The following is a 23038-nucleotide window of genomic DNA, read 5'->3' as shown; positions in this document are numbered from 1 at the left end:
TGGACTCAGGCCTACCCTAGGTAAGGACACCCATGCGGTTGCAATAGGCTGATCTGGACAGAGCCTGAGCTCCAGAAGAGGTCATCCAGTGGCGGGATGTTCCTAGGCTTACCCTGAGCATGAGCTCAGGAGAGTTTGGCCAGGCAGATCAGATCTAGGCATAAGCTCCTGCAGTGGTTGGCTGGTGGGGGAATGGACCTGTGGCCATTCTGTGCCCAGGCTTCCACTGCAGGTCATCCTCACAGATCTGGGGTGATCCTGAGCTCCCAAAGATGTCTGGAAATGAGTGGAGGAAGTACCGGGCTGAGCCTAAGAACCACAGATGTCAGGTGGTGGAAGGTAGAACCAGGGCTTTCCCTGGGGCCTGGCTCCTGGGCAGAGCTTGAGGTCCAGGTGAGGTGTGCAGGTGGTGGGATGGAACCAGTCCTACACTTGCCAAGGTTCCCGTGAAGGTTGGCGAGGCAATCCTGAGCCAAGCCTAAGCTCCACCTGCTATCTAGCAGTGGAAAAATGATCTCAGTCCTACTACTGGACTCCCACAGGTGTATTAGGATAATCTGGGCTGAGCCCAAGATCCAACATTAGTCAGCAAGTGAGCAGAGGCAGTCCTGGCTCAGGCCTGAGTCTGGTGTGCATCTGACCATAGATAGAGGTGGTATTGGGCTGAGTCTGAGCTCTAGCGGGGATCACACACTGGGGGGATGGCACTATGTCTATCCATGTGTGGGCTCCCAAGTAGGTGGACTAGGCTGATCAGAGAAGAACCAGAGCTCCAGAAAGTGTCTGCCTGTGGGGTGAGGCTGTAGAGCTTGTGGCCTGAGCTCTACCAGGGGCCTACTTGTGGCAGTTGATCCCAGGCCTAGCTTGGACCAGGCTCCCACACCTGTCAGCACTGCTGATCTGGGTGGGGTTGAACTTGGGTGACTGATTGTCAGTGGGTAGAGTCATTCATGAGCAGAGCCTGAGCTTTGGTGCCAGTCTCATGATGACTGGATCGAATTGGGCTACCCTGGGCTCTGGCTTTGTCTCCTGCCAGGACACTGAGTTGGATCTGGTTAGAGCTGGAGCTCTGGTGGGATTCTGCAGGTGGCAGGGTGGAACTGGGCCTCCCCTTGCACAGGATCCTGTGCAGGTCATCAAGGCCAATCTTGGCCATGTTTGAGCTCTGCCTGTGAGCAGAGACGGTCCTGTGTCTGGCCTTAGGGCTGCTTGGGGCCTGCTTGTGGCATTGGTCCAAGGCCTAACTTGGGGCAGGCTTGCTTGCCTGTCAGAGGGAGATCTGGACTGGGGCTGAACTTTGGTGACTGTCTGACAGTGGACAGTCATTTCTGGGAGGAGCCTGAGCTCAGGTACCAGTCTGAAGGTGACTTGATGGACTTGGGCTACCCTAGGCTCTGCCTCTGTCTCCTACCATGTTGTCGATTTGGATCTGGGCAGAGCTGGAGCTCTGGTGGTGGTCTGCAGCTGTCAGGATGGAGCTCAGCCTCCCCTTGCCTGGGCTCTTGTGCAGGTCAGCAAGGAAAATATGGGCTATTTATGAGCAGCAGGGGACTGCATGAGGGTGGTGGTGGTCCTGGGCCAAGCCTGAGCTCCAGCAGGGCTCAGACAGTAGAGGAATGGAACATTCCTAACCTTTCCCTGGCTCTGTTGCAGATGCTCCAGCTAGACCTGGGCTGGGAATGAGCTCTGGAGAGTGTCTTGCCTGTGAGCAGAGTCGGTCCTGGGCCAAGCCTGAGCAGAGGTGGAGGTCTGGTGGTGGCCATATGTTCCCAGTGTTACCCTGTGCCAGGGCTCCTGTGCACATCTGCAAGGGTTAACTGGTTGGATGCTGAGATACAGCAGGGTGTCAGCCGTTTGGCAGGAGGAACAGGATCTACCCTGTCAGGACTTCTCAATGGATCAGTAAGTTGGATTGGGGCACAGATGAGCTCTGGCAGAGGTGGGCCTTTGGGCAGAGACTGTCTTGTTTCTGGCCTGAGCTCTGCTCACAGCCTGCTTGTGGCATTTGGGTCCAGGCCTACCTTGGCCAGGTTCCTGCACCTGTCAGCAAGGCTGATCTGGGTGGCTGCCAAAATGACTTTTGGTAGGGTAGGCCTTTGGGCAGAAACTGCTAGTCTCATGGTTACTGGATTGCCTTGGGATACCCTGGGCTAGGACTTCATTTCCTGCCATATCATGGAGTTGGATCTGGGTAGAGCTGGAGGTCTGGTGGGGTTTTGCATGTGGCGAGATGACATTGGGCCTATCTTTGCCTCTGCCTTCAAGCAGGTCAGCGGGGCCAATTTTGGCCGAATTTGAGCTCCACTTGTTGATCGGAGGTGGTCCCGTGTCTGGCCTGAGCTCTTCTTGGGGCCTGCTTATTTCAGCTGGTACCAGGTCTACCTTGGACTAGGCTCCCGTGCCTGTCAGTGAGGCTGATCTTGGTTGGGGCTGAAGTTCTGCAGCTGTCTGTCAGTGGGCAGAGTCGGTCCTGGGCAGAGCCTGAATTCCAATGCAAGCCTCTTGATGACTGGAAGGACAGGCCAACCCTGGACTCGGGTTTTGTCCTGCCAGGTCTTTGAGTTGGATCTGGGCAGAGCTGGAGCTCTGGTGGGGTTCTGCAGGTGGCGGGTTGCAACAGGGCCTCCCCTTGCCTGGGCTCCTGTGCAGGGTAGTGAGGCTGATCTGGGACTTGTATATGCTCTGGCAGGGTTCTTCCTGTGGCAGAGTCAGTCCCGAGCCGAGTCTGAGCTCTGGTGGTGGTGTGGCGTTGGACATATGCTCCCAGGGCTACCCTATTCCTGGGCTCCTGTGCCCATCTACAAGGCTAATCTGGTGGGTGCCTGAGATACAGCAGGGGTCTGCTGGTGGTGGGATGGACCAGGGCGTATTCTGGGCTTCAGCTACCACTCAGGTCGTCGAGGCTGAAATGGGCCAGGATTGGCCACCAGCGAGGGTTTGTTGGTGGGCAGTCTGTCCTGGTCCAAACCTGAGCTCTGGAGGTAGCTGCTGGAGGGTGGAGGCAGTCCTGAGCAGAACCTGAACTTTGGTGCCAGTCTCAAGATGAGTGGATGGACTAGGGCTACCCTGGGCCCCGTCTCCTGCACAGGTCCTCATGGTGACTCTGGACTGGATCAGAGCTCCTGCAGTGGTCTGCTGGTGGGCAGAGGCAGTCATGGCCCAAGGCTCAGCTCTGGGGAGGGTCAGCCAGTGTTAGGATGGACCTGGACCTACCCTTTCCTGGGCTCCATGCAGGTTTGTGAGGCTGATCTGGGCAGAGCCTGAATTCCAACAGGTGTCTACCAGTGTGGGGACGTGGTCCTGGGCCAGACTTGAGCTCGGTGCAGGTCTCCCAGTTGAGGGATGGACACTGGCCTACCCTGTGTCTGGCCTCCTGCCCAGGTCAGCGGGGGCAGATCTGGACTGTACATGAGCTCTGGTTGGTGTCTTCAGGTGAGTAGAAGCATTCTGGGCTGGGCCTGAGCATCCCACTGCAGCTCCAGTGCATGTGGGAAGGGCCTGAGCTCCAGTGGGTATCTCTGGACCTTTATTTTATTCATTTGTTCATAGAAGGTACTGAGAGTCAAACCCAGTGCCTTACACGTGGGAGACAAAGGTTCTATCACTGAGTCACAACCTCAGCCCTATTTGCTTCTTGTTGACCTTTAATCATACCATCTTTTTGTTCTATATCACTTTTTTATGCATGAATTTGAATTTTAATAAATAACTATTATTTGATATCACCAGTAATGCTTCCCGAGCTGGCCCCAAATCAGACCTTGATCCTCAGCAGGATTACATCCCACACATCCACGTCGCCTCTGGCATAGGTGCAAAAGAGAGATAACTAAGACATGGTCCATGACTCTCAAGTTTTGGGAAAAATTGCTTTGAAGAGGTAAAGGGTAAGGCGACACTTGACAGAGATCTGCAGAATTCAGAGCAGGTATGTTTTTGAATAAGATTTATGTATTGATAGTTTCTTTATTTCCTTTTTGCTGACGTAGATTTATCTGTAATTTGTTTTTCATTTTTCTTTTTGGAACAGGGATCAAACCCATGGCTTTGGGAATGAGAGGCAAGCACTTTGCGGCTTTGCCATTGATCGCTTCCCAGGCCATTCATTCATTGTCAGCGTGGGAATTTGGGGCTGATTCTATGAATGAATCTACTATGAATATTAAAAAGAGACTGACCAATGGCATTAGTATGTGTCCAACCCAATTAGCATAACTTTGGACCAATAGCATTGGTACTTTTTTCAAGTCCTAATTAGCATAAGTTTGGACCAATAGCATTGGTACTTCCTTCAAGTCCTAATTAGCATAAGTTTGGACCAATAGCATTGGACCAAGTGCTATATAAACCCCTTGGAGGTTGTTCTAGGAAGAGAAGCTGTGAGGCCGTCCAGGTTGCTGTCCTCGAGTCTCGCCGGAGCCTAGCCTCGTCTCGCCGGAGCCGGAGCCTCGCCTCGCCTCGCCTCGCCTCGTCTCGTCTCGCCGGAGCCGGAGCCTCGCCTCGTCTCGCCGGAGCCGGAGCCTCGCCGGGGCCTCGCCGGGGCCTGAGCCTCGCCGGGGCCTGAGCCTCGCCGGGGCCTGAGCCTCGCCGGGGCCTGAGCCTCGCCGGGGCCTCGCCGGAGCCTCGCTTCGCCTCGCCGGAGCCTCGCTTCGCCTCGCCGGAGCCTCGCTTCGCCTCGCCGGAGCCTCGCTTCGCCTCGCCGGAGCCTCGTTTCGCCTCGCCGGAGCCTCGTTACGCCTCGCCGGGGCCTCGCCTCGCCTCGCCGGGGCCTCGCCTCGCCTCGCCGGGGCCTCGCCTTACCGGAGCCTCGCTTTGCCTCGCCTTGCCTCGCCGGAGCCGGAGCTGGAGCCTGATCCTCGCAGGGGCCTGAGCCTCGCCGGGGCCTCGCCTTGCCGGGGCCTCGCCGGAGCCTCGCTTCGCCTCGCCGGAGCCTCGTTTCGCCTCGCCGGGGCCTCGCCTTACCGGAGCCTCGCTTTGCCTCGCCTTGCCTCGCCGGAGCCGGAGCTGGAGCCTGAGCCTCGCCGGAGCCGGAGCTGGAGCCTGAGCCTCGCAGGGGCCTCGCCGGAGCCTGAGCCTCGCCGGAGCCTGAGCCTCGCCGGGGCCTCGCCTCGCCGGGGCCTCGCCTCGCCGGGGCCTCGCCTCGCCGGGGCCTCGCTTCGCCTCGCCGGAGCCTCGCTTCGCCTCGCCGGAGCCTCGCTTCGCCTCGCCGGAGCCTCGCTTCGCCTCGCCGGAGCCTCGCTTCGCCTCGCCGGAGCCTCGCTTCGCCTCGCCGGAGCCTCGTTTCGCCTCGCCGGAGCCTCGCTTTGCCTCGCTTTGCCTCGCCTTGCCTTGCTGGAGCCTTGCCTCGCCGGGGCCTCGCCGGAGCCTCGCTTCGCCGGAGCCTCGCCTCGCCTCACAGGAGCCTCGCCGGAGCCGGAGCCTCGCCTTGCCTAGCCAGAGCCGGAGCCTCGCCGGAGCCTCGCCTCGCCGTGGCCTCGCCTTGCCGGGGCCTCGCCTCGCCGGAGTCCCGAGGAAGTTCCAGCCTGCTTTGTTTCCCGGAGATGGTTCCTCGACTTCGTAGAGGCTGCCGAAAGAAGAAATGGTTGAGGACCTGCTGGGGTCTGCTGCAGCCCTGCGTGGAATGGCCCGCATGAAGAGCTAGGACTCCTCTCTGCTGCAGAGGCCTACCTGCCAGCAGAAGCCGTGGAGCTTCGTCTTCGAACTCCGGTTTCAAAGGTATTGTTATATTTTAGATAATTAGTCTAATATTGAAATTTGTTAATTTTAATTTCTAATAGTGAAAATTATGAGATTTATAAAGAATAGAAAATTATTCCCCACAGTTCTGGAGGTAAGAAGCCAGAAAAAGTCTGTCCCAATAGTTGAGTCATCATTTGGCAGAAAAGTGGGAGAGAGTATACCCACTCTTAAAAGCCCTTTTTCTTTCCATTCATTTGATGTTGATTTGAGTGTTATTAAAATGTTTAAAGGAACCGAGGAAATGTTTCATTTTATTAATTTTCACTTATTGGTTGTTTTAGTTATAAAATCCGTTTTAAAAAAATTTTTTTAGTTGTTAATGGACTGTTTATTTTATTTTGTTTATATGCGGTACTGAGAATTAAACCCGGTTCCTCACACATACTAGGCAAGTGCTCTACCACTGAGCCACAAAAAACTCATTTTGATATAGTCCCTATTTGTATAATTATACTTTACCTTTTTAGAGTTGCATTCTTAGGATGTTCATGGAGGTGGGCATTCACTGTGTTTCCATGTATATACATGGGAAAGCTGTGTCAGAGTCTTAACACTGTCTTTCCTTTGCTTATGTCCTTTCCTTTCCCTCCATTCCCCATCGTCTAATGTACTGTACTTCTGTTCCTATCACTGCTCCTGTTGTGAGTTAGCTTCCACATATCAGAAAAAAAACCTTTGTCCATTGTTTTTTGTAAACTGGTTTATCTTCATTAGCATGATTGTCTCCAGGTGAATCAATTTATGGGCAGATACTATAGTCACGTATTTTTCTGCAAACTGGTATGTTTTCTTTAATCAACTTTTTTAAAAAGGTGTTCCACTTTGACATATCATACATAAATATAGTATGATTTCTCATGTTTCTGGTTGTGCGGGATGTAGCATCATACTAGTCATGTATTTGTATATGTACTTTGGATGATGATTCATTCTACTATCCATTCTACCCAATATATACTCCTTCCCCTCTCTTTACTCCTCTATGCAATCTAAAGCAACTGTATACTTTCCTACTCCCCCACCTTCTCATACACTGATTAGCATAAGCATATCAGGGAAAACTTTCGACCTTTTGTTTTTTGGGATGGGCTTATCATTTAGCATGATAAGCTGCATGCATTTACCAGCAAATGTCATAATTTCATTCTTTAAGGCTGAGTTGTATTCCATCATATATATGTGTGTAAAATTGGTTTTTTTGTGTGTATATATATACACACACACACAGAAACACACACACATGTATATCTATACTCATACACACCACATTTTCTTTATTCATTTATCTGTTGAAAGGCACCTAAGTTAGTTCCATAGTTTAGCTGTTATGAGTTGAGCTGCTGTAAACATAAGGTGGCTGTGTCATTGTAATATGTTGATTTTAAGTCGTTTGTGTATAAAATGAGGAAAGGGATAGCTGTGTCAGATATTGGTTCCATTCCATGTTTTCTGAGGTACCTCCATGCTACTTTCCATAATAGTTGCACCAATTTGCAGTCCCAGAAGCAATGTGTGCATGCACCCTTTTCCCCACATTGTCGCCAACATTTATTGTTACTTGATGATTGCATTCTGGATAATCATGTTTGTGACTGGGGTGAGATGAAATCTTTGAGTAGTTTTGATTTGCTTTCCTCTGATGGCTAAACGTTGAACATTTTTTTTCATGTATTTGTTGCTTCTTCTGTGAAGTGTCTGTTCAGTTCCTTAGCCCATTTATTGATTTGGTTATTTGTTTTTTTGGTGTTAAGTTTTGTGAGTTCTGCATATATCCTAGGGATTAATGCTCTGAGGTGCATGTGGGGAAGATTTTCTCCCATTCTGTAGGCTCTCTTTTCACATTATTGATTGTGTCCTTTGCTGAGAATATACTTTTTAGTTTGAATCTATCCTGTTTATTAATTATTGAATTTACTTCTTGGAATGTAGGAGTCTCCTTAAGGAAGTCAGGTCTTAGGCTGTCATAGTCAAGATGTGGGCCTACTTTTTCTTCTATTAGGCACAGGTTCTCTGTTCTAGTGCCTAAATTTTGATTCATTTTCAATTGAGTTTTGTCAAGAGTGAGAGAGAGGGCTTTACTTTCTTTTTTGTTTTATGTGGCTTTACAATTTTCCCTGCACCACTTGTTGAATAGACTTTTTAAATTTAATGTATGTTTTTGGTGCCTTTGTCTAGTATGATATCACGGTATTTTGTGAGTTTGTCTCTGTGTCTTCTGTTCTGTACTGTTCATTGGTCTCTGTGTTGTTTTGGTGCCAATGCAATGCTGTTTTTTGTTACCGTGGCTCTGTAGTACAGTTTAAGCTATACTATTATGGTGTGTCTTACTTCACTCTTCTTGCTAAGTATTTCTTTGGCTATTCTGAATCTCTTATTTTTCCACATGAATTTCATGGTTGCTTTTTCTAGTTCTGTGAAGAATTGTCTTTGGGATTTTAATATGAATTGCATTAAAATTTATGCCCAAGCACAAATTAGTTAAAACTATGAAAAAGAATCCCAGTTCACCATGGACCTGACAGCTATCTGGTCACTGGTGTCTGTTGAGCCAGCTACTATCTCCTGCACACTGGGTGGTGGCTAAGCTGAGGTTACTTGTTGCATTTCGGTGTTAATGGTGTCTTTAGAGTTGAGTCTACTCTGCATGTTGGTGCTGACTTCTAGATTCAGGCACACTTTTGCCACCACACAACCTGGGATACTTTTCTGGGTTTTTTAAACTTAATTGTGTCTGAAAATTTCTTTGGGTCCTTTAACCAACCACTTTGCTTGATCAATGTCTGTGCTAGGCACTATACTAGGTGTGGAGTACAGAGTGAATAGGCCAAGTCCTTGCTTCCATGGCACTTAATGAAGTTTGTAGGATAATCATAGCATCTATGTCTACCTCAATGTTACTGTGAAACTTAGAAGACGGTATGTCTGTTAATAACTGCAGTGCTGAGGACTGTAATATTGTTGAGGAAATTCACAGACGATTTCATCAGGCACCACCTTGTTTTTGTCTGGGAAGTCAGAGCAATATAAAGTTGTTACTTTTTCTGTAATAAAAACAGACATTGTTTTATTAGTTACACATGACAGTACAATTCTCTTGACAATTCGTACATTTGAATCAAATGGGGTATAATTTCTCATTTTTCTGATTGTACAGGTTGCAGACTCACATTGGTCATACACTCACCTATATATACATACAGCAATAATGTCTATTTTATTCTGCTGCCCTTCCTATCCCCCCTTCCCCCCCTCCCCTGAAATCTCTCTACCCAATCTAATGTGATATACTTCCTTTTTTTTTTTTTCTCCTCGCAACATCATACATGTATTCTGTATAATGATGAGGGTCTCCTTCCATCTTCGGTGCAATTCCCCTTCTCCCTCTTTTTCCCTTCCACCTCTCTTTCCTATTTAGTGGTAACCTTCTTCTCAATGCTCTTGCTCCCTATCCCATTTTGAGTCACATCCCTTATATCAGAGAAGACATCCGGCATTTGTTTTTTAGGGATTGGCTAACTTCACTTAGCATAATCTGCTCTAATGCCAACTATTTCCCTGTAAATGCCATGATACTGTTATTTTTTAGTGCTGAGTAATATTCCATTGTGTATAAATGCCACATTTTTTTATCCATTCATCTATTGAAGGGCATCTAGTTTGGTTCCACAGTCTAGCTACTGTGAATTGTGCTGCTATAAACATTGATGTGGCTGTGTCCCTGTAGTATTCTCTTTTTAGGTCTTTTGGCTATAGTCCGAGAAGGGGAATAGCTTGGTCAAATGGTGTTTCCATTCCCAGCTTTCCAAGGAATCTCCATACTGCTTTCCAAATTGGCTGCACCAATTTGCAGTTCCACCAGCAATGCATGAGTGTACCTTTTTTCCCACATCCTCCCCAGCACTTATTGTTGCTTGACTTCATAATGGCTGTTATTCTTATTGAAATGAGATGGTATCTTAGAGTAGTTTTGATTTGCATTTTTCTATTTGCTAGAGATGGTGAGCATTTTTCATGTATTTGTTGATTGATTGTATATCCTCTTAGAAGTATCTTTTCAGGTCCTTGGCCCATTTGTTGATTGGTTAATTAGTTGTTGTTGTTGTTTAAATGTTTGAGTTCTTCCTATACTCTAGAGATTAGAGCTCTATCTGATGTGAGGGGTAAAAATTTGTTTCCAGGATGTAGGCTCCCTATTCTCCTTACATATTATTTCTCTTGCTGAGAAAAAAACTTTTTAAGTTGAATTCATCCCATTTTTTGATTCTTGTGCTTTAGGTGTCTTATTAAGGAATTTGGGGCCTGCCCCCACGTGAGAAAAACAGACATTTAACACAGTTTATATCTGAAACCTGTGAACTTCAGGGATCCCTGTGGGTTGCCTGTCTCCAGGTCAGACACACAGTTCTATGCTTACTCAGTACAGGTTTGGAGACCCTTGAAGCTTCTCCTATAACCATGAGAGCCAGTGCTTCATAGTCATCAGGCCAAGTCTGAGTCTCCAGCTCACATAGATGACATATCCATATGGTGCTGACTTCCCCCCAATCAGTTCATCTCCTTCCTTCACACACTCACTGGCTGCCATTTAGCTGGAAGGCCCTGTTCCATGATGGGAATGTTCTAGACTTTGCCTTAATTGTTCAGAGCTCTTGGAGAGGGGCCTGGCCTTTCCTAATCCCCAGAACACTCTCTGTGTCCTCTTCACATGGTCCTGTTATTACTGGCTGTGAGTGTGCTTTTTGCAGATGGTGGTGTACTGCAAGCTTATACCACATTCATTTTGTGTCCTCTTCCTTATAGCACTTAGCAAGGTGCTGAGAGTTGGTCTGAAAAATGACCCAAAACTTCATGACCATATGGTTAGGAAAACCTAGAGGTTGGAGGCAATGATAGTCTGGAGAGAAACCAATTCCTCCTAGGGAAACACATGCACAATCAAACTTCTTCATTTTAGTAAAACAGCATCCTGCACACTAAAACCAAGTAATTCTGGATGGATTTCAGAGAGTAAAAAAAAAATGAAGGGAAAACAGAAGTAGAACATAAAATTGAATAGTTTTTCAATTTCTGCTTGGGATCCGGTTGTCACTGTCAGATCACACTGTGCTCTAGCTGGGGATCATGAATATATCACATGAAGTGAGAGATGTAGAAACACATATTCAGTTATTTGTCTTGTTGTGACACAGCACATTTCCTTAGTCTTTTATGATGGAAAAATTACACATTTCCTTTAAATATTGCTCCTAATGAATGCTGTGCTAGGGCTGTTCTGCCTCAGCCAATAAAGACCTGGGCTTTGTTCAGAGGGATCCAGATTTTTAGAAAACGGCTAAGCAGCAGAGAGAGAGAGAGAGAGACATATCAAATCAGTTGTCAGAACAGGACTCCACCATGACTGTAAATATTGAGCAATCACTTCTGATTCTGTGTTCTTAGTATCTGTGCTGCCTCTGCATCTGGTGGTCTCTAACTGATAAGCTGGCTTTTGACATTGGCCTGCATGAGGACACCACAGATGAAGACTTGGGGATGGTGGAGAGCCTGGCTGGGGTTGGGTTGGACCATTGTGTGAGATGCCATGGAAGATGCATTAGACCAATGCCCTGGTGGGTAGAATCAGGAAAAAGTGCTTTCTTCTTGACATATTGATGGAGGAAGGAAGTCTGAATTTTTCCTAATGGCAATCCCCAGGTAATTAGTTGGATATTCAAACTAGGTTTCAAACTCTACTCTTTCATGAGTTTGGAGGGGAAAACTAGTACTTACTATTCAGCTTACTGGGTGTTAACTATCATAGTGCACTGGTTAGTTTATAAAATATCACTGTATCTCTCATTTTAATCAGATTTTAAGTATACACGTCAACATACAAACAAAAAATAGAGAATGAGAACCTCCTTCATTTCTCTGACCATAGGCCATTGTGCTGAATTTAATATCTGTTAAGGAGATACGCGTTTCCATATTTTTGAAACAAATATAGGTATATATTAACATACTTATACTTTTGGAAAGTCAAAATAAGAGAACTCTTCTCAGTTCTCTGAGGATTTAGACTTAATTGATAAACCTCTATGCAGTGTGGATCTTTTGTTTTTTTTTTACAAAGATTATGCATGGCTTTTGTAATTGAAAAGCCATGAGACCAAGTAGAAAAAAATTGAAGTAGCCCAATTTTGTTCCTTTCAGGAGAGGATTCAGTCCATCCTCTCACTCCTTCCAGAAACTCCTTTCTGCTGGGTTGTGAGTGTAGCTCTACGGTGGAGCACTTACACAGTGCAAAAGGCCCTGGGGTTCAGTCCCTGGTGCTGCAGAATTAAGTAAAGCTGAACAGTAGCAAACAGGGCTGCAGTTCTAGCTCTGTGGCAGAGCACTTGCCTAGCTCCTTTGAAATACTGGGTTCAAATCTCAGAACCACATTTAAATAAATAAATAAAATTAAGGCTCATTGGCAAATAAATAAATAAATAAAAACCAATAGCAAAAATTTTCTGGAATGCTATTGCACAGTAAAGTGGTGAGTATTGATAACAGTTAGATATGGTATATTTCAACAAGGTGGAAGAAAAGAGCCCAGATGTTTTCACCATATAAAAAGGGGAAATGTTTAAGGAGGTAGGTGTCTTTAACCTGATATAAACATTGTACCTTATTTGGTGTATCAAATCATCACAAGGTACTCCTAAATACATAGAATTTTTACATTTTATATATCAGTTAGCGACAAATTTAAAATATTTTCCATATTCTCTGAAGTTTTGTAAACAAAACAAGATTAAAAAGTTATTTATGAATAAATAACTTCTGAGAATCCTTGGCACTCTAATTTTTATTTCATTTTCCATAGGCTCAGTAATACTTCTGTATTTTCTCTAGGCTTTTGGTATTCTCATCTAATATATTTTGGCACACTGTTAGATGAAATTAAAGTCAAGGTTGCTCTTCAGCAGACATATAAGACAGGTTCTGGAAATTGTGTTCCTATGATAAGATGTTAGGATGACACAGTCAGTCCCTCTCCCTGCATCAGATCCCTTGTGATACTCTGAACCCCCATAGATCTACTTTTTCTGAATTACTGGATTATTTATTGTATTTATTATTTGTTATCTGCTTCTCTTCATCAGAATGGCACCCACAAGGCAGGTGACTATTTTTCTTGTTTATTGATGTATCATAAGCTACTGTGAAACAGTGGTTGGCAAATAAATAGTGGTTACAGTATAAATGGTTGTGTGAGTGAATGCAAAACTAACTACAACTCTAAAATGTGGATCTGGTGAATAAAGATAAGGAATTCTGCCAGGTGACCTGCAAGTAAGAGAGATTGTGTAAGGAAAGCATCATGAAGCACAGGCTACATATTGATACTAAGGATGCTTCAGAAATATTATTGGATTAGTCTTCATTGACTCATGCAAAATTAACTTTAATTGAGTGCATACAGTATGTTACTTGGAGCTGGGAAAACCAAGACAACTGCCGCTGAAGACAGGAGATTTTCTACCTCAGGGGCAAGTCTTTTGGGATAAGGTGTAGATCCCCATCTGAGCTACTCTTTTCCTTGGCTCTGAATGTAGATTTAAATGCAGAAGTACATGGAAAAGTAAATCCCCTTTTCATAACAAATAAGATAACTGGGAATCAGCAGTTTCTTAAAGCAGAAACGATTTCGCTTTCCCTCTTTTCCCAAAGCAGCAGATTTCTGGTCTCACCAATCAACTAACCATGTGAGTTGGGGGAGGAGGCATCTGCATTTGTCACTGGGATCAGTTCCCTCAATCCCAGGGCAGGTGGCTACAGATTCCCCAGTCCCCACCCTGTAACAACTGAAGCTGCAGACAGCCTTCCTTCCAAGAGCACCTTCCCAGTGGGTGATCTGGTGACACAGGGGAACCAGGACTCTTCTGGGGTCTAGACTGACAGTTTCCCTGGACCAGGTAAATGCTGCCTGCTGGGCCCTGGCCAGGCATCCTCAGCTAATGGGATAACAGAAACAAAGTTACAGTCCCCTGTCAGGGACAAGAATGAAGGCCAGGGGAACTGGGGCTGTTATTGCTGCAAAGCAGATTTCTCTGACATCTCCCTGCATTTTGCTGTTTTTCCCCAGTGGTGACCAATAATATCCTAAGCTGAAAGAGTTTTGTATTGTCTGGTTGTGCAACAAAGGAAGGAGAAACAGAGGCCTGACCTTGTGTCTCCTATTTATTTCTTCAAAAAAATTCTCTTGTTCTGCATGGGATAGAATCCAGGGCCTCACACATGCCAGGCAAGTACTGTGCCCCTGAGCTCCACCCCGGTGCCATCTTCTCTTTATTTATGCTCCATTCAGTAGTCAGCAGCTGTGCTGGTTCTTACTTCCAGTGCATCCAGAACCTGGCTTCCACTCAAGGCCTCCATTGCTCTGGCCTCCCTGGTCAAGCTGTGGCCTCTCCTGATGGCTGGGATGACCCCAGTGGGCTCCTGGCTTCTCCACCTCTAGATTTCTATCTGTAGGAAAAGACCAGTGGAGGGTATACTTCCAATCCTTTCCTTTTTAAATGAAGCACTGCCACTACTAAAGTGTGAATCTGAAATGATTCCTACAGGCCCAGGTGAGAAAGCTTTGATCACAGCCACAGGTGCTATTGGGAGGAAGTGAGATCTTTAAGGGGGAGGCTAGTGGGGAGCTTCCTGTTAAGGGCCTCCTTTCAGGGGACTGAGGAACCCTGGTCTCTTAATTTCCCACTCTCTGCTTCCCAGCCACCATTAAGTGAGTCACTTGCCACCATGCACTGCCAGGGTGATATGTGGTTTCACCCCAGGTCCAAGAACAACAGGGCAACCAACCATGGAGTGAAGCCTGCAAAAGTCAACCAGAATATACCTTTGTCTTTCTAAGCTGATTACCTCATATATTTGTCACAGTAATGGAAGGCAATGCAAGTACAAAGCAGGGGAGGGGACCGCAGAGAAAAAAGTGTAACTTAGTGAAAAATTATGTGGAACACCCTAGAACCAAGTCAAGAACAGCACCTTGTCAGCATCCCACATGGCTGCATCCTAGCCCTAGTCCCTCCTCCCTCCAGAAGTAACCAGCACCAGGGCACACAAGCTCAAGGGCTAAGACAGACACCCCATGCACCACTTGGTATGTCTTTGTGCAGTTCTTGGTTTGCAGGTTCCCTGCCCTGTGTGTCTTTTCCTTGGTCTCTTTGTTATAGTGGCAGGCCCTGGGACCCATGGAGGTCCTCACATCTGGATTTTGCTAATTCATATTTAGAATATTGTACACACCTTCCTTTCTCTTTCTTCCATATCTCTTGCAAAATGTCAGCTGGATGTAGAGACCTGTTCAGAGTAATCTGTGATGCTGAAAAAAGTTCTGAATTTTAAAGTAGATATTGGGACCTGAGGCAAATAACATTAGAAACAAGATCATGATGCTAATGTCCACCAATTGAAGCTCACCAGGCTGTCACCTGTGGTCAGAGTCAGTTTACCTAGATTTCTGGTGGCTCAACAGCCACACAGAAGCATTCAGAAAGAAACATGGAGCAGTGACCCTTAGAAGATTCTGTCTTCTATTCAATGACTCCAAGATGTGATTCAGGACAGGGTCAAGAAGTGAGGCAGCTTGGTGATTGAGCATCTTAACTACTTTTGTCTCAGGGGTGGGAAGATTACTGGAGAGTCACAGTCCATGTTGGGAAAGAGGTTGTTCCCTAAATGGCCATTTCCCCTTGTTCTGGGCAAACCTGGGGTAGGTAATGCCTGGTAAGAAAAAGGTTGGCTCAGTAATTTCTGTTGCCTCAGAGTCAGTCTCCACATAGTTTTGGATATGACCACCATGTGGTCCTGCCTGAGGTTTTCGTTCTATTAGGAGTGCTTTTGTTGACTTGTGGAGATCATGGACGAGCCACCTATTATCAGGAAGGCCATTTCCCTTTCTGAGTTCCTTTCAGGGTTTAGATGAAAACAGCACTGACTTCTACCCATATAAAAGAGAAATTGATCCAAAGTTCCAGGTTTTCTTGTGCCTCTAATCAATTTTCACATTAGTATAGATTTTTTTTTTTGGACAAAGGCCCTTGTTCCCATGTAAACAAGTGCTCCACACATTACCCCAAGGCTGTGCTAAATACCACCATGTATCCAAAGTAAAATGTTTGAAGTAAGCCATACATCTTTGTTTCAAAAAAAAATTAGTAAACAGGGATTGAAGTTGATTCAGCAGAGAGAAAACTTGTCCACTGCCACCTATAATCCCATTTAGCAAGAAGTGTGTGCACACAATATCACATAGATGGTAACAATGCAAAGGATGGCCAGAACCAGCATTATGAAGCCATAGACATAATAGATGTGAAAATGAAATACATTTCAATAAAGATAGAGCCAAAAGGTAAAGTTTGTCCCAGGCAAACAATAACTGCAGGCTACATAAGATATTTTTTCTCCAGTATAGGACAAGGCACAGCATTGGCACAACAAAGGAAGTTGGGCTGACCTAACAAATTTCAGCCAAGTATTATACCAATGTACAGACAAGCTGAAACAAATGTCAAATAGTAAAAACCTTTGTTGAAAGAGGAAGACATAATGAATACAAAAATGAATCACAATTATCTTGGAGTCCAGAGAAATATAGCTAATTAAAATTAATCAGCTAATGAAAATTATCAACGTATCACTACGTCTTCATTGTTTTAAAGTTTAATTTATAAAATATTCACTAAGAGTGTATCTGTTGACCGCTTAATGTCTTAGAACAGTAGTTCTTAAAACTTGTGACCTTCCTTCTGCTTTTAAAAGTTATTCAGCACTCAAATCTTTGCTTATGTGAAGATTATCTATAGATATTTATTTTATTACAAATTAAAATTCAGAAGTTGTTAAATATGAAAGTAATTTGTTAATTATTTAAAAATGACAATGACATATTCATTATATGTCTATCAACTAATGTTTTTTTTTAAATACAAGTACATTTTCTGGGGCTAAAGGTAAAACCCAGTTTTGGAGCACATACTGAGCATGGGTGAGGTTCTGGGTTCAATTACTAGGGTGCAAGCCACACAAACTCCCCCAAAATTGCATTTCCAAGACAAAACTATTCAGTGAGAAGAGTGATATTGTTTTTCATATTTGCAACTATCTCTAACGTTTGGCTGAATAGAAGATACCTACATTTTCATATCTGCTTCTACATTTCACAAACCAAGTAGCCTCTGGTGAATGCCAGTGTAAGCTTATGTCAAAAACAATGAAAGAAGTAAACAAGACTTTGGTGATATCATGAAATTACCATGGCAATCTTATGGACTCCCTGAAAAGTTTCCAGGCTGCTCAGTGGTCATAGATCACCTTTTTGAGGAATAATATGTTAGAATGATGGGCTAGGAGAAGCACAGACCTTAGGGTTTCCTTTAGAACATTACATCAACCCTGGGTTGTCCTATTTTCAGTTGTCCAACCCCGTCCCCTTGCCAAACACAGCTTTGTAGGACGCTTCAAAATTTCTAAGGGATTTAAGTGCATTAAGTCCATTTCCATTCAAGATATAATCAATAACTTTCACATTCACAAATTAATTTTCTATTTAAAAGCTTTTTATGAAAGTAAAAAGCATAGAAATAAGTAATGACAAATTGAAAGTATTATCAAAGCATTTTGAGGTTCGTAGTGAAACCCCTGGATTTTTTATTGTGAAAGAGCAAGGGTCTCCTTCAGGAACTGGCTTTTCCCCATTTGTGTATTTCTCACATTAAGCAATCTGTAACAACCTATATTCACTTGTTTCCTCCAAGAGGATTCTATAAAACCTGGACCTAGGGGCTAGAGCTATGTGCTGTCTTAGTTTCCCAGAAACACCTTGCACTGTTGGCTGTCTTTGCACAGAGGCTGAATTCTTCCTGCAGGAGTAAATCCTTCATTTGGGGACAGAGAAACAGTCTTTCCTCTTATGAATCAGCTGCTTGTGCTGAAGAAGACTGAAAATGAACAAAGATATAATCTAATGTTAGATACTAATAGGTCCTATACAAAGTTAAGCAAGGTATGGACAAAGGAAGAGACAGGGCATTTGATAAGTTGGTCAGTGACATTGCTGAGAACTCAGGTGGACATTTGACACAAGACCTAAAAAGATTGAGGGAAAAGTCCATTTTTGAAGTAAGAGCAGTCTGAATGGAAGCCATAGAAAATGTTAATTCTCTGAGGACAGAATTAACTTGACTTATTTGCAGTTGAGGAAACAGCAGGACAAAGTTTGGCTGGAGCCACATGAATGGTCAAGATTAAGAAATGGGAGGGGTGCTAATTGTTCCAGGACAGCTCATAAAGTATCATGAGAAGACCATGATAGGTTATCACCCTGCATTACAAGAGTGCAAAAAGCTATTGGGAGGTGGTCAGTAGGAGAGTCTTATTCAAAGGGGCTCATTCCTAGTACAATGGGGATGTTGCCTGGAAGCAGGTAGCCCAGTGGGGAAAGATGTGCTGGTGACTTTCCCTAGGATACTTACCATAAGGGAAGAATGTTTTTTCCTAAGCTCAGCATGTTTAATTTAATTAATTTAATTTAAGTTAATTTAATTGAGTCCCACAAGCACAGCATATTTAATTTCTTTAAAAAATTCCTGAAAGACATTGTTTTCCAGTGCAAGACGTTTGAAATGTTTAAGATTCTTCATTCATATCGAAAAGTGGTGAGAAATAAAGCTTGTGGGACTCAATATGCCATCCTAATATAATCTGGGATTTTAACTGAAGAGTTGAAATGAAACAATCACAAGAATTTAGGTTGTCACACTAATTCTATGTGGCACTTTAGGTAGCAGAGGCTTGATTCTTAGATTCTATCATGATTTCTAGAGTTTCAAAATAAAACCTTTCCTCTCAAAGACATTTTCACTTATATGCAATTTGGCCTCTAACAGGGTCTTTCCACAAGCTTCCATAGCAACTTTCAGGGTTTACACATGGGATGAAGCCTCTTTTCCATCCCCAGATTCAGTGACATGTTCGTTTAACATGGTTTATTGACTACCTCTTACATGAAAGGATTTTGAAGTATTCTTCAAACCAATGTATATAAACCCTCAAAATTTCCGAAGCATGCTTGGAGGCTGGCCAATAATGTATTGTCCTGACAGTATTAAGAGTAGAGTATCTTCTTATGGAGAATGTACATTTCTTTTCTCTCTAGGGAAGCAAATTTGGATAGAAGTTATGGAGTGTTCTTGGGATTTCTGGGGATCTAGGAAGGGTGATCTTTCATTTCAGATTTTCTAATACAATAATCATGTTTCAATAGTCCATCTTTTGTTTACTGCTTTATTTGATGCCATCAAATCTAATTCCCAGTTTGATTTTTTTTTATGTATTCATACATGTACTTTGGATAATGAGGCCTATCACATTCCACCATCCTTGCTAATCCCCTGTCCCCTCCCCTTCTCTCCTACCCCTCTGCCCAATCTAGAATTCATCTAATCTTCCCAAGTTCCCCCACCCTACCACACTACACGTCAGCCTCCTTATATCAGAGAAAACATTTGGCATTTGGTTTTTGGGGATTGGCTAACTTCACTTAGCATTGTCTTCTCCAATGCTATCCATTGAACTGCAAAACCATGAATTTATTCTCATTTATTGCTGAGTAAAACTCCATTGTGTATGTTTGCCACATTTGTTTTTCATCCATTATCCACTGAAGGGTATCTAGGTTGGCTCCACAGTTTAGCTATTGTGAATTGTGCTGCCATAAACATTGATGTGGCTGTGTCTCTGGAGTATGCTGTTTTCAAGTCTTTGGGTATAGACTGAGAGGGATAGCTGGATCAAATGGTGGTTCCATTCCCCGATTTCCTAGGAATCTCCATACTGCTTTCCATATTGGATGCACCAATTTGAAGTCCCACAAGCAGTGTATGAGTGTGCCTTTTCCCCCACATCCTCACAAAACTTATTGTTGTTTGTCTTCATAATAGCTGCCATTCTGATTGAACTGAGATGGATGGTATCTCAGAGTAGTTTTGATTTGCTAGAGATGGTGAAAATTATTTCATATATTTGGTGACTGATGGATTATCCTCTTCTGAGAAGTGTCTGTTCATGTCCTTGGCCCATTTGCTGATTGGAATATTTGTAAGGTTTTTTTGGTGCTTAGTTTTTTGAGTTCTTTATACACCCCAGAGATTAATGCTCTATCTATCTATATGTGTGAGGGGTAAAAATTTGCTCCCAGGATGTAGGCTCTCAATTCACCTCACAGATTGTCTCTTTTGCTGAGAAGAAACTTTTTAGTTTGAGTCCATTCCATGTATTGATTCTTGATTTTAATTCTTGCGCTATAGGACTCTTATTAAGGATGTTGGGGAGTAATCCCACATGTTGGAGACGAGAGCCTAATTTTCTTCTATTAGAAGCAGCATCTCTGGTTGTATTCCTAATCCTTGATCCATTTTGAGTTGAGTTTTGTGCATGGTGAAAGATAGGGGTTTAATTTCGTTTTGTTGCATATGGATTTCCAGTTTTCCCAACACCATTGGTTGAAGAGCCTATCTTTTCTCCAATGCATATTTTTGGTGCCTTTGTCTATATAATTATAATTTGTGCATTGGTCTCTGTGTCCTATATTCTGTACCACAGGTCTACCAGTCTGTTTTGGTGCCAGTACCATGCTGTTTTTGTGACTATTGCTCTGTAGAATAGTTTAAGGTCTGATATAGTGATGCCACCTGCTTCACTCTTCCTGCTAAGAATTCCTTTATCTATTCTGAGTCTCTTATTTTTCCAGATCGATTTCATGATTGCTTTTACTATTTCTATGAGAAAAGCCATTGGGATTTTGATCAGAATTGCATTAAATCTGTATAGTGCATTTGGAAGTATGCTCATTTTGATAATATTAATTCTGCCTATCCAAGAGCAAGGTAGATCTTTCCATCTTCTAAGGTAATCTTTGATTTCTTTCTTTAGGGTTCTGTAGTTTTCATTGTAAAGATGTTTCACCTCTTTCATTAAGTTGATTACCAAGTATCTTCTTTTTTTTTGAGGTTACTGTAAATGGGGTAGTTTTCCTCATTTCCTTCTCAGAGGATTCATCACTGATACACAGAAATGCCTTTGATTTCTGGGTGTTGATTTTATAACCTGCCTCTTTTTTTAATTTGTTTATTAGTTCTAGAAGTACTCTGGATCGTTTTGGGTCTTCTAGGTGTAGAATTATACTGTCAGCAAATAGTGCTAATTTAAGTTCGTCTTTTCCTACATGTATCTCTTTAATTATTTTGTCTGTCTAATTGCTCTGGCCAGTGTTTCAAGGACTACGTTGAATAGAAGTGGTAAAAGAGGGCATCCCCGAATTGTTTCAGTTTTAAAAGGGAATGCCTTCAAATTTTCTCCATTTAGAATGGTGTTGGCCTGGGGCTTAGTATAGATAGCCTTTAGGATGTTGACATAGATTTCTCTTATCCCTAGTTTTTCTAGTGTTTTGAACATCAAGGAGTGCTTTATTTTGACAAATGCTTTTTCATAGGATTCTTATCTTTGAGTCTATTGATGAGGTCAAGGAAGCCTCCACCAAGATTTAAAATAAAGGCCTGGCAGTTCAATTTATAACAAGTTCAGAATCCCTGTAAGAGGCCCTGATGTGGATAATGTGGGGAAACTGTGAGATGGAAGCTGAAGCTGCCATAGAGACCCTGGGATTAAGAGATGTCAGTACTGAGGATCATGAGCCAAGGAATGTTGCTGGCTGAGGATAGAGCAAATCTGAGAGGCCATGGGACAGGGCTGCCCAAATATTTTAGAGCACACAAGATACAACCCTGTGCCCCACACAGGACATGAAGATATAAGACTTGTTGGCCCACTTGGGTTTTAGTCTTGATTTGGTCCCATCTCTTCTTTCTATGTGCCAATTTCTCCCTTTTGGAATGGGAATATTTATTCTGTGCCATGTATACTGGAGATCATACTTACATACGTGTGTGTGTGTGTGTGTGTGTGTAGAGAGAGAGAGAGAGACAAGAACTCACAACCAAGAGGAGTCTTTTGACATGAAGTCTTGGGCAATGATGGAACTGTTAAGGATAAGAGGACTCTTTGAAGATGCAATGAGTGTATTATGCACAGTGAGATGGACATAACCTTTGCTAGATCAGGCGTAGCATGTGATGGTTTGAGATTAGGTGTGCCTGAAAAGCTCATTTGAGTTAATGGAGGAATGTTCAGAGGTGAATGATTTCATTATAAGCAAGGTAACCTAATCAATAGATAAGTCCTTTGGGTGGATTAATAATTGGCAAGGACCACTGTACTGGGTTGTAACTGTGGAAAGGTGGGGTGTGGCTGGAAGATGGAGGCCACTAGTAGCATGCTCTTGGAGACAATATTTTGACAATTGCTTTTTCATAAGATTCATATCTTTGAGTCTGTTGATGTGATGAATTACGTTTATTGATTTCCATATGTTGAACCAACCTTGCATACCTGGGACGAATCCCACTTGATCATGGTACAGGATCTTTTTGATGTTTTTGTATTTGATTTTCCAGAATTTTATAGAGAATTTTGCATCTGTATTCATTAGAGATATTGATCTAAAGTTTTCTTTCTTTGTTGTGTCTTTGCCTGGTTTTGGAAACAGGGTAATATTGGCCTAATAGGATGAGTTTGGAAGTGCTGCCTCTCCAATTCCAAAAGGGAGAAATTGGTATATAGAAAGAAGAGATGGGACCAAATCAAGACTAAAACCCAGGTGTTCCTTCTTAACACTCTGCTTTGTGGCCACCATGAGGTGAGCAGCTGCCTTTCAAACTGTCCTTGTATCCTACTGTTCTGCTTCACCTCTGGCCCAGGGCCATGGAGCTGGCTGCCTATGAACTGACACCTCTGAGACATGAAATGTTCTGCATCACCTTAGCCCCAGAGCAATGCAGTCAGCCAAACATGGACTGAGATCTCTGGAAAATGCAACGCTAGGCAACAGGAAGAACACTGAACACTTTCAATGTGGTGTAGAGAGAAGGATATGTATGTGCTTTGGTCAGGATGAGAGGGAACTCCTCCCAAACAAAATACACATATTTTACCTGAAATAATACCAGAGTCAGGCACCATTACTGGCTCAAGGATCCTGTGGGACAGTTCCAGGGACCACTGTAATGTTTTTCTAAATTGATAGTATGGTGGAAAGCATAGAGGAAAAATTGACTAGAGCTATTTGGGGGCAACTGATGGTGGTTTGACTCTGGATGGCTACAGTCATGTCCAGTAGAACCATGGAGATATTTTTGGAGCCAAGTGG

The 23038-nt window shown here is 43.8% G+C and overlaps 1 protein-coding gene across 1 annotated transcript; it reads left to right on the top strand.

Moving 5' to 3' along the window:
- The first annotated feature begins 272 nt into the window (after nt 1-272).
- On the top strand, nt 273-23026 carry LOC144373257 (uncharacterized). The gene is made up of 3 exons (XM_078036366.1): nt 273-339; nt 4583-5715; nt 22379-23026. Exons 1-2 carry the CDS (start codon nt 273-275, stop codon nt 5431-5433), a joined length of 918 nt encoding a protein of 305 aa, XP_077892492.1. The 3' UTR covers nt 5434-5715; nt 22379-23026.
- The last annotated feature ends 12 nt before the right edge of the window (nt 23027-23038 follow it).

This window comes from Ictidomys tridecemlineatus, unplaced genomic scaffold, assembly GCF_052094955.1.
Source record: "Ictidomys tridecemlineatus isolate mIctTri1 unplaced genomic scaffold, mIctTri1.hap1 Scaffold_329, whole genome shotgun sequence".
Classification (NCBI taxonomy): domain Eukaryota; kingdom Metazoa; phylum Chordata; class Mammalia; order Rodentia; family Sciuridae; genus Ictidomys; species Ictidomys tridecemlineatus.
Note: the sequence above shows the minus strand (reverse complement) of the source record. Positions and strands in the feature narration are given on the sequence as shown.

What these genes read in the sequence shown, in the direction of transcription:
- LOC144373257 (XM_078036366.1), top strand. Translation starts at nt 273, where the DNA reads ATGTCTGGAAATGAGTGGAGGAAGTACCGGGCTGAGCCTAAGAACCAC. An exon ending in CAGATGTCAGGTGGTGGAAG is followed by an intron (nt 340 to 4,582) that starts GTAGAACCAGGG and finishes CCGGGGCCTGAG; the next exon opens with CCTCGCCGGGGCCTGAGCCT.